Here is a 12,500-nt window from a genome sequence, read left to right as displayed (position 1 = left end):
ACTTCCTGCCTAATCAAAACAGTTTCATCTCTAACTTACTCTTAAGCTCTATGCTGGAAATAGGTCTACATTCAACTTGTTTCAAAGAAGGGTGACCTTTCTCAATTCCCGTTCTCTAGCTTTAATTCACTGTTTATCTATTTCTTTTAATATCCTTACCAGGAGAGGAAGTTATTACATTGGCATACGCAGATGATATTGCACTGGTTGCAAACAACACCATTGAACTTCAAAATACATTAACTGCTTGGAACAGTGCATTGAAAAGAGTGAAAATGAAAATAAACACAAATAAAACAGAAGTAATGATGGTCGCAAGGCAAAAAGAAGAGATAGAAATATGGTTGGGAGGCACAAAACTGAAATTAGTTGAAGAATTTAAATACCTAGGAGTAAAGATAGATGAAAGGTGTCATATGGAAAAAGAAATATTAAATAGAATACAGTGCCATACAAATAATTTAAGAACGCTATATCCATTGATGCGAGAAAAACTTATACCCAAGCAGGTTAAGTTAACAATTTACAAAAATATTTTAAGACCAGTTCTAACATATGGGTCAGAAACATGGACATTGACAGAAAGGCTGAAAAGTAAGATACAGGCAGCAGAGATGAGAGTACTGCGAATAATAAAAGGTGTAACAAGGTGTGACAGAATAAGAAATGAAGAAATAAGAAGAGAGCTGGAAATAGAGCCAATATTAGAATATGTAGAGAAAAGCCAATTAAGATGGTTTGGCCACGTCATGAGGATGAATGTGCATCAGTACCCATTAAAATACTACCAGTGGCAGCCACAAGGAAAGCGTCCAACAGGAAGACCCAGGAAGAGATGGAGAGACGGTATCAGACAAGCCATAGAGTCAAGAGGAAGAACTATGGAAGAGGTGGAGAGTGTGCAGCTGTATGCTGATAGGGACTTGTGGAGGGACTTCGTGAGGCATCATCGCTGACAGGGCATCGCCCTACCTGGTGTATGGTGAGAAAGGTGAGATCCTTACCAGGTAGGTTATGAAACATTTGATAATCTTTGGCGGGTTTTGGTAGGGCCTATGCTATTGCGCTAAACATCAGAAACATTTGATAGTCTGGCACAAATATTCATTTCCAAAGCTATCCTATTACGGTATCGATGCCTGTCTCTGCTCCTTTTTTTTTTCTTTTTTTTTCCCACTTCAAAGATGCTGTATGCCTGTAACTTCTGGTGTCCCACAAGGTTTTCTCCTATTCATTTTGCAATACTTACAATTACCGACTTCACCACGCACCTTCCCCTATACAGTTTTATGTTGAAAACATTACTCTGCACTTGTCTATGGCACCCTCTAGACATCCTTCTTAGTCTGAGTTTTATTATTCTTGAGGGATGGGTGTACAACACCTGACTACGATATCTGATTTGGAGCAAACAAAACCTTGTGTCTTCCAGTACTCCCAAAAGTCAGATATTCCACATCTTAACTCGACACAATATTTCACAAAGCCCTTTTAACTCGACGGCACAGATCTCTTTCCTCATGACACTAAACAATATATTCTTGACCAGAACACTGATATTTCTACTACAATAGTTTCAATGAAATTTGGTGCTCTATTCCGCCTTTTAAATCCCCTTACCCCAACTCAGTTGCTAACTCTATGTTGGGGACTTGTTAGTTCTTGTATGGAGTACGTTGTTTCTCAATTTTGGGGTGACTTTCTTCAATCAGCGCTTCTAAGCGAAGGAATCAAAACCTGTTCACCTTATTAACACTTCTTTTCTTACTGACAACCTTCAGCTCCACCTTGTCCGCCGCAATACTGTATCTCTATAAATTTTCTATTGCTATTTTTCACTGTCACTGTTCTTCTGAACTTGGTAACCGAGTGTATCTCATCCTTAAAATACAACACGACATTAGATTTTCTGAGACGTCTTTTTCCTTTACTGTGCAATTACCTTTTGCAAGATTCAACCGGTACGCTGTCTTTCCTTCCACCTGGAAATTGGGACTTTCTTCCCCTTGGTATTTTTCAACATCTTTATGACTTGAATTCTTTCAAAATGAAGGTTTCAAGACGTCTCCCCTCCCCTACACCAGCAATTGACTTCGAATCGTTATACCCTAACAACTGAGGACATTTAATTTGTTTTCCCTTTTGCTGCTTTTCGAAAAACATACATGCAAACATACTACAGTGTCAAGTGGGGTGAATTGAGACATTTTTCCTTATTTGGTTTTGTACTCTGACCCATAAGATTGAAGCAGTTTGTATTCAATGTGAGTATGGAGGGGCAACTGACCAGTTCGTGAACAAGTGTGCAAGACTATTTGTTTATTTATTCTTTACAAAAATAAGAAAGGCACTTTGATTCAGTCCAGGAAAATGGGGTAAATTGAGACACACCAAGTAATTCAGGCTATAGCAGCAAAAATATTAAAGACATTTTATTTCAATTTAATTTAAATTAAACCTGAACTATTTTACAATCAGTATGCAATACATAATGTATCTAAAATCTCAAATAACTTAAGGAGTGTTATGTAAATTTACCAAAACTATTGGTTTTATAACACGAACTTTCGCGTGGGTAAAAAATCTTGCCTTAAAGGAGAATGGTTTTTATATGCTTTTGAATGGTTTTTATATGCTTTTAACAACCTCCTACTGAAAAGTTGTATATACAAAGTCTGTGGTTATAGCCTAAGGGTATCTAATAAGCACAAAAGGAAAAGTATGTTGAATCAAACAACTTCGCAATATTGACTGTCTCAATTCATCCTCCATAGGTTGTTTCAATACACCATTCTCGATTACATGTATATAAACACACATACAAGTAAAACGACAATGGGACGGGGGAACTGGTGATGCTAAGCAAATTGAAATTGGTATGATACAGTCTACAAGCAGCCCGCAGTAAGTGGTCCTCATCCACTGCAGGGGCTGGAAAGGGTCTCTGTTGAACATGAAGATAAAACTAGAGCACCAGCCAACAAGTCGAACAAAACTCCACACATGAACAGGGAGCAGTTTCCAATACCGACGAAGAGGAAGAAACCCGCAGCCCGTGGGAATACGACCAATAGTGGACCGCCAACAACGTCAGGTAAACAAGATGGAAATGACGTTGGGGTTACACGAGGTGCATGGGGAATTCGTGCAAGGCTGGACTTGTGGTCAACGGCTGGTACACTTACGCTGTGCTCTATCAGGTCAGTCAGACTCAGGTTGAAGATCACGTTCCTGCCAAAATAAAAAGGAAAAATATTAGTAAAAGAAAACTAATGAGTCCTGAAATGCAGATTAAATAAATAAGGTCACAATACATAACCAAACGCCAAATGAGTCCCCATTAATCTGGTGAAATAAATTATTCCCTTCCTTGAAGAGTATCTGGCTGCTTTGCATATTAAAAGCCCAAAACGGTGCCAAATTATGATTATAATTTATAAAATCTATTTTCTAATCTATTTTATCTTTTATTTTTAACTACTTATCAATTTATTTATTCACATAATCTATGTAATATAATCTTCTTTCCCCAGAGCCACTGCCTAAGAATCGCTTCCTGTTTGCCGAAATTCTTGAAGCGGAGGAACTGTACCCAACTCGATCTATCTGTCCTTCGTGTCAAGATGTAGGTCGTGCATTGTTCGGCCTACTAGTTGCTGCCTTTGTCACCTACCAACCCAACTTATTTTCTTCTTCTTCTGGCTTGCAAAATCATCGTCGCGTTATTGTTTTGCTATTGACGACATGGCATAACCCATTTCATTCTCCTCTCTCGCCTTCTTCCAAAAGGGAGAGGTAAGGATAAGGGAAGAGGGAGGAAGAAGGGGAAAGGTAGGGAGAGTAAGGGAAGGGAAGGGAAGGGAAGGGAAGGGAAGGGAAGGGGGAGAAGAGAAGAAGGGGAGAGGGGAAGAGAGAAAGGAAGAGGGAGGAAGAAGGGTAAAGGTAGGGAGAGGAAGGCAAGGGAAGGGGGAGAAGGGAGAGGAGGGGAGAGGGGAAGAGAGAAAGGAAGAGGGAGGAAGAAGGGTAAAGGTAGGGAGAGGAAGGCAAGGGAAGGGGGAGAAGGGAGAGGAGGAGGAGGGAAAGGGGAAGGGGAGGAAGACGAAAGGTGAATGGAGAAGATGGGAGGAAGGTTGGGGAGATATGTAGAGGGGGAGGTGAGTGGGAATGGGGGAAAGGAAAGGAAAGGGAAAAGGAGAAGGAAGGGAAAGAAGAAGAGAAAGAGGAGGAGGGGAGAAGGGGAAGGTGGGAGGAGGAAGGAAGGTGAATGGACATTGGGGAAAGGAAGAGGAGATATGTAGAGGGGGGGAGTGGGAAGGGGGAAAGGAAAGGAAAAAGGAGGAGGAAGGGGAAGAAGAGGAAAAGGAGGAGGAGAAAAGGAAAAGGGAAGAAGAGAGGGGAGAGGAGTAACTTATACAGGCGCGCACGCGTTTGCGTCAACCGATGAATTCGCCCAACAACGCAATAACCGCTGCAGCCAGCTAACCACATCTGAACTAACCGATAAATTTAGGACCGTTCAACTATGCACTCCGAAGTGGCAATATCCACCCAAGTCAAGATTGCTATATCCGCAGAATTTACGACCGTTCCAAACCGACCCATCAATCAACCCATTAACCATTCAATCGGTGACCGACAGCCGTGCCAGCAACACCGAGGTCATAAAAAAAAAAAAAAAAATACAGGCCTACATTAGGATCTCAACAAAATCGAATGGCGAAAGCCTGAGGAGGACTTCAAGTGAGGCATGGAATTGGCAGCCCTGGTCAGTATTACTATGTATAATACTTCATCTTTCCCCGCTTTGGACGCTTCTGAAGGCAAGCCCAGTCACGTGATCACGTGTGCAGAGGAGCTTACCCTTGAGGGCGCTGAGCTACAGTCAAAGTATCCATAGTAGCTGAGGCCAGTGGCGGTCATCAAGAACCCATGATTCTTAGGGACCCCACCCATCCACGGTCCGATCTGGTCTTGAGGCCGAAGGACAGAACTTGTCGGATGCGACCAAACTGGATCGTGTATGTACTGATTTTGTTTTGTCCGACCGACACCATACACGATCCAATCTGGTCGGATCCGACCAGATCTATCCGGCGGCCTCTAGACCAGATCGTACCGATGATGGGGTTCCTCAGTCCTCATACTTATACTGCAAGGTGAACACAAACCTACCAAGCCACAGCGGCACACAATGTGTCAGCCATAATATAATTAATCAACAGTGTAATGGAGGAAGGGAGGTGTGGAGGAGGGGAAGGGGAAGGGAGGGGAGTGTGGGAGGAGGGGGAAGCGAAGGAAGAGCGAAGGGGAGGACAGAAGAGAGGAGGGGAGGACGACACAGATGAGGGAGGGGAGGAGGACGAGGGCTGAGGGAAGGGGAGGGAAGGAAGGGGAGTGATAGGGGAGATAGGAGAGGAGGGAATGCAGGAGGAGGGGGGCGAAGAAAAAGCGAAGGGTAGGATAGAAGAGAGGAGAGGGATGATGGAGGGGAAGAGGGAGGAAGAGGGATAAGGGAGGAGAGGGGAGGGAAAGGATTCTAAAGACGGCTTGTCATCATTAGTTCAACCCATTCGTTCTAAAAACAGGATATGGATGGTGGGTGGGTGCGTGCGTGTTGCGTATATGGGATAGGTGGTGTTGCCCTGTTTCACTCAGACACTAGGTCACTCAGGAAAGAAATATTGTGTTGTTGTCTCGGGATAGTGAGTGTGGGGAAAGGTAGGATGAGGTTTTCTGTGAGGTTAAAGATGATGATTATCCATCTTCTGCGAGGTTACTCTAAGATGATACCCTAATATAACCTAAGTTTTTTGTCTGCTAGAGGAATTAGCTGAAGCCAATAACGGTCAAATTGTCGAGCGCGATTTGGACACAGAGATTTTAAGATTTAAAAACTAAGATAACGCTGTTATTATTATTATTTGTTTCCCACGAATTTCATAAAAAAATAACTTGTTCGGAGAAACGAATCTCCTGAAAGTCAAAAATAAATAAATAAGTAATTAAATAAAAATTGTGACACTGACTACCGTCCGAAAATAAATAAATAAATAAATGAATAAATAAATATTAGAAAAAAATGGCTACTGTCACGCTAATTTTAGTGATTTAGAAATAACGATTTGTTATTGGGAACACCATTCTTACGAAACAAATATTAGATATCTCGAAAGCAAATAAATGAATAAATAAATAGCGAAATAAAATATTACTGTCAATAACATTATAGATAACAAAACTTTTGTTAGAAAGACGAGAATCTGTGAAGTATACCACCACAACAAAGTATAAAATATATCAAACAGAATCTATATACCAAAAGGCTTCTTCCCGCTTGTAAGGCAAGGGTCATCAGCCAAGGTATGCACACCCATCCACTCACATCCATCATCCATTTGTTTCCCTTTCTATCTTGAAAAAAATTATATATATATAAATAAATATATAAATAAATTCTCTCCATTGACTGCAGTCCCCTCTTAGGTAACGTATCCTAAAACTAGGGTTCTCTTTTCACATCAGCTTTTATCTACCTGGGATGGAAAATGCGTATGGCGCGTTTAAATGTACGTTATATGTGTATACGGATGTGTGTATGAATGTACGGTATGTGTGTATGTATGTATGTATTCATGTACTTAAGCATATATGGACGTATGTATGACAGTATGTATGTATGTACTTAAGCATAAATATATGTGTATGTATGACAGTATTCATACATGCAAGCATGTGTGTAATCATGTAACTAAGCATAAACGTATGTGTGTATGTATGTATGTATGTATGTATGTATGTATGTAATAATGTAACTAAGCATAAATGTGTGTATGACAGCATGCATGTAAACATATAAACCTACATAAATGTATACATGTATGTGTTTATGTACTATGGGATATGCATGTAATATGCATATATATGCACAAAAATACATGGAAATATGTATAAATGAATAGTACGTATGCATAAAACTATGTATGCATAGATGTATGCATGTACAGTATGTTGTTATGCAAGCATGAATGTATTTATGCGTGTTTAAATATACATACACACACACACAAACATATACAGTGTATATATATATATATATATATATATATATATATATATGTGTGTGTGTGTGTGTGTGTGTGTGTGTGTGTGTGTGTGTGTGTGTGTGTGTGTGTGTGTGTGTGTGTGTGTGTCTGTGTATTCACCTTGGTCTTTGGATCAAGTGTTGGACTCGTGATCGACAGCTATTTCCCTCCCGGAAGAGAGCTCAGAGCTCGTATGACCGATCTATGGGTAATGCTATGACCTTTCACACACACACACACACACACAACTCCCCGCCCACGAGAGTCAGAGTAACGACCCGAGGCACAGCGATACCGAAATAATTTCGCCCCTGGGCAGGATTCGAACTGGGTACTGGGAGCTCTTCTACTTCCCAGTTCAGCGCTCTACCAACTGTGCCACTGTGTGTGTGTGTGTGTGTGTGTGTGTGTGTGTGTGTGTGTGTGTGTGTGTGTGTGTGTGTGTGTGTGTGTGTGTGCGTGTGATTCTCCATGGTCTTGGATCACGTGTATATATCTAAACGTGCTTTGATGTGCATGTATGTACTGTATGTATATATTTAGGTGCATATGCATATAATTCTACGCGTGCGTGTGTGTGTGTGTGTGTATGTGTGTGTGTGTGTGTGTGTGTGTGTGTGTGTGTGTGTGTGTGTGTGTGTGTGTGTGTGTGTGTGTGTGTGTGCGCGCGCGTGTGTGTGTGTGTGTCACACCAACACCAAGGCCATCCAAAGGCAACCGGATAGAGGAAGAAGCGGAGGAGGACAGGAGGAGAGGAGGAGGAGGAAGAGAAGGGGGAAGAAGAGATGGAGGAGGAAACTCACCTTCCTCCGACGAGGAGGTACCCTGCGGGGTCTGGCAGAATGAGCTTGAAGTGGTCGTCGTAAGTGGTGTTCCCGATAAATTTGATGACGTCATTGTCCCCTGAAAGAAAGAGAAGAGACGGAAGTCAGTACTGTTATAGTCTAAAATAAATTTTAACTCCATAAATATATCTTTTTTATTAAGAAAAATAACTTATACATTTTCCCAAAACAGGGCATGGAGTCTGAACAAACTATCTCCATAAGCATACAAATATTTATAACACTTTTTCTTCAAACTAGCAAAAAATCATAAATCGGTATTTTCGCTTCAGTTTTCCATTTCCTTCCGAATATTTTTTTTCCAATCCATAAACCTGGTAACCATTTGAATGGTCTACTCTTGTCGGAGCATCTAGCAAACATAATTTCGTTGATAAGAAATAAACAAAACGTCTGAGTTTTCCATCGATATTCTTTCCTTGTAAAACAGGAAGGGTACAACCCGTTCAATACGGTAACATTTTTCTAAAGTTAAGGCATAAAACAAAACACGTGAAAACTGTGTAACCTTATCGAAGGGTTTCAAGAAACTAAACACGTATCGACCTTTCGCAGTGCGCCGTCGACGACCCGACGTCGTGCTCTCAAATACCCACAGGTGTCTATGGACGGTTTCACACGTCACGACCACGACCACGTGAGAAAGCGTGCATTGACATTCAAGGTTATTTGAGAACACGACGTCGTGTCGTGGATGGAGCACGGCCAAAAGTCGATACGTGTGAAACGAGTCTAACGGAGCCATAATCACACATTCCATCGTTGAGCATTGACAGAGGTCACCTTTGCCCTATGTACTATGCACTCCCGGAGGAAAGACATGTAATGATTGAAATCAACCTGCTCTAGATTTCAGATGGTGCTGACATGAACAAAATTAAGAAAATGAGAGTGATGAGTGAGGAAAATGAAGGAGAAATAGGGAAAGATGAAGTGAAAGCAGCTGTTAAGATGATGAGAGCATATAAGGCACCTGGGTTGGATGGATGCCAGGCAGAATGTCTGAAAAAAGGAGTTACAATTATGGTGGACTGGCTGGTGAGGTTATCTAATATTTGTTTAAGAGAGGGTAGAGTGTTGGAGGACTGGAGGAGTGCCTGTATAGTTTCACTTTACAAGGGAAAGGGGGACAGGTGTGAGTGTAGTAGTTTCAGAGGCATCAGCTTGTTGAGTGTAGTTGGGAAGGCTTATGGGAGGGTCTTGATTGAGAGGATTAGGAGAGGAACAGAGGGAGTAATTGGTGAGGAACAGTGTGGTTTTAGGACAGGTAGTGGTCGTGTAGATCAGATTTTTTTGGCAAGACAGATATGTGAGAAAGCTATAGGAAAAGGTAAGGATGTTTTTTGGGCTTTTATGGATTTGGAAAAGGCTTACGACGGGGTAGACAGGAAGACACTGTGGGAGGTACTGAAGATACATGGGATAGGAGGAAAGCTGTTAAGAGCAGTCAAGAGTTTTTACGAGAGTAGTAGAGCTTGTGTTAGGATTAGAAACGGAGAGTGAATGGTTTGAGGTAAAGGTGGAACTTCGTCAGGGATGTGTTATGTCGCCCTGGCTGTTCAATCTATACATGGATGGGGTGATGCGAGAGGTGAATGCAAGGGTGGTGGGTCAGGGGTTGGAGATGGTTAAAGAAAATGGAGAAAAGTGGGAAATAAGCCAGTTGTTGTTTGCTGACGACACTGCGCTTGTAGCAGGATCAGAGGAGGGATTGAGGAAGTTAGTGACAGAGTTTGAGGTGTGTGAAAGAAGGAAGCTGAAGATAAATGTGGGCAAAAGTAAGATGGTGACATGTACAAGGGGAGAGAGTGGCAGCAGACTGGAAGTGAGTATTAAGGGAGAGAGACTGGAGGAAGTGGATAGTTTTAGATACTTGGATGCGAATGTGGCACGAAAGGGAGGAGTGGGGGTGGAGGTAGAATGTAGATTGAGAGAAGCGAGTAAATGTCTTGAAGGACTAAAAAGGGAATGGATGCTAAGAGGAGGTTATATGAAGGAGTGATTGTGCCGACAGCACTGTACGGGGACAGAAACATGGAACATAAGAAAGGAAGAGAGAAGGAGTTTGAATGTGTTTGAGATGAAATGTCTGAGAAGTATGATACTAGGCTGGATAGAGTGAGAAATGAGGAGGTGAGGAGGAGAACAGGGGTGGAAAGGGAGTTGGAAGATAGGATTAATGAAAGAATATTGGAATAGTTTGGACACAAGGAAAGAATGAGTGAAGAAAGATTAGTAAAAGAGGTGTGGAAGGCAGAGGTGTTAGGAGTGAATATGAGGGGGCGTCCTAGGATGAGATGGATGGATGGGGTAAAAGGGGCATTACGAAAGAGTGGAATGTCTGTTGAGGAAGGACGGGAGAGGACAGAAGATAGGGGTGAATGGAGAAGAGTTGTGTATGGATGATGCTGTGATGCAAGAGGGGGTGGGGGATGGGGTGAGGGAGTATGTATGAGAAATAAATCGACGCAGCCCGAAGGGATTTCTCCTCGTCTTCTCCTTTTCTGCATGAGGGGACGGAGAGGGGGGGGTCGCTGAATTAATGCAGCGGCCTTGTTGTGGATGTGCTGTATCTTGCGGCACTGCTTCTGACACAGGGAAGTGGAGAGGATGCAGGGATGACCCGTCAGCCAGGAGGTGCCAAGATGTGATGGGGGGGGGAGGGGAGTGGATTATGTAAGAGATGGAATGGGTGGGAGTGGTTTCTGTTTTTTTTTTTTTTTTTCCTACCTCCCATGTAAGGGGAAAAAAGCCTTTTATGTATGTAGGTATGTATGTATATATATATATATATATATATATATATATATATATATATATATAAATATATATATATATACACACACGTCATAATTTAGTGCTCACCTTACTTATTTTTTCTGGCTGTCAACATACTATTTCATTCAAAACAGAAGGGCTTTGGTCCTTAATGGATTCATCTGTACGGACCAGAGTCACGCAGCTTTACTTTATCAGTGGAAACTAATCTAAACTCAACTCAAAAGAGAGAATTGTTGAAATTCACCTTCGACTACCCTTCCCATCTGTTCCGTATGACTCCAAGGCAGTCTTGGGTGGTCAACAAGAACAGAAACGCTGGTAAAAATGCGCCATGAAGGGTAACTCTACCATGACCCATCAAAGCCTGGTAATTTACTTATTCATTTTAGAGAGGGTTTGAGAGAAGTTTGGTTATTTTTGGGCTAATATGTGAAATGAAATTCAAAAAGATTATCATGTAGTCTCTCGCACGTTAAAAACTATCTTTTTTCTCAATTGGAAGCTACACGAGAAAAAAATGAAGATCTTTCATAAATTTTCTCAAAGGGAACATTTGAGCTGCATCTTTATATATATATATATATATATATATATATATATATATATATATATATCTCTATATGACACACAGGAACCCACAGTCCGAGAAAGAATAAACTTCGAATAAAGAAGAATCCTATATTTCGGCTATCAACTGTAGCCCTCTTCAGGAAAGTACATAAGATAGAGAACAGAGGGGACTTATAAACTACAGTAAGAAGAGATGTGGACAGTTGACCTCACTCAGGCGCGGGGCAAACTGGGGTGGCGGAGGAGGGAGGGGGTGAGGAGAGGGGGGGATGTAACGTCCGCACCAGCTTGCTCACTGCTGCGCGTGAGATGATGTCAGGTGTCCACTGCCCTTTAGAAATATTAATATTAGGGCATTCCTCAATTAATGCTGATTCGACTATTTTCCTCCTGAAACCGCAGTGGGACTTGAACACTAATCTGGCCTTACCCCAGTCGAAAGAATGATTCTTATTCTTTACATGAAGAAATACAGCCGAATTTTCTTGCCCATACCTAATTGACCTTTCATGTTCTGCCAATGTAGTGTTCAAGTCTCCCGGTTTGACCCAAGTAAACCAAATCACAATATTTGCAGGGCAAACAATAAACACCAGGTGACTCAACTTCCTTCGGTTTTTGTTGAACGTTCACAATTTGCTTACGCATTGTGGGTTCCAGTGTGTCATTTACAAATGTGCTACTACATTTCTGTTTAGAAATATATATACATATATATATATATATACATATATATATATATATATATACATACATATATATATATATGTATATATATATATATATATATATATATATATATATAAGAACCAGAAAGAAAAACGAAGGAAACGATATTTTTCTTGTGCGTGCAAAGGCATCCGTAGCGTCAGGTAATATTACAATATATATATGTATATATATATATATATATATATATATATATATATATATATATATATATATATATATATATATATCACAGGAGCATCAAAATTCCACTCTACACTTAACTGAGAGCTTGTTATCAAATGGAGAGAGAGAGAGAGAGAGAGAGAGAGAGAGAGAGAGAGAGAGAGAGAGAGAGAGAGAGAGAGAGAGAGAGAGAGAGAGAGAGAGAGAGAGAGAGAGAGAGAGAGAGAGAGAGAGAGAGAGAGAGAGAGAGAGAGAGAGAGAGAGAGCTGGGACTAAAAAGAGCATATGAAACAAGTGAAAGCGTCAGTATGTTGCTGCACAGAGAAAT

At 41.2% G+C, this 12,500-nt stretch overlaps 1 protein-coding gene across 1 annotated transcript in view; it reads right to left on the bottom strand.

Annotated features, from left to right (window-relative positions):
- Sema1a (semaphorin 1a) overlaps positions 1 to 12,500 on the bottom strand; it is a 212,924-nt gene that overhangs the window by 62,095 nt on the left and 138,329 nt on the right. The window contains exons 3-4 of the mRNA XM_076197580.1: positions 7,886 to 7,985; positions 3,186 to 3,231 (exon numbers count right to left, since the gene is read on the bottom strand). Coding sequence (XP_076053695.1) covers positions 3,186 to 3,231; positions 7,886 to 7,985 — 146 coding nt within the window. The remainder of the gene's footprint in view (positions 1 to 3,185; positions 3,232 to 7,885; positions 7,986 to 12,500) is intronic.

The sequence above is a fragment of the Oratosquilla oratoria genome, chromosome 14 (assembly GCF_046742065.1).
Source record: "Oratosquilla oratoria isolate Oo_2021 chromosome 14, ASM4674206v1, whole genome shotgun sequence".
NCBI lineage: Eukaryota > Metazoa > Arthropoda > Malacostraca > Stomatopoda > Squillidae > Oratosquilla > Oratosquilla oratoria.
This window is presented reverse-complemented; position numbering and strand designations above follow the sequence as displayed.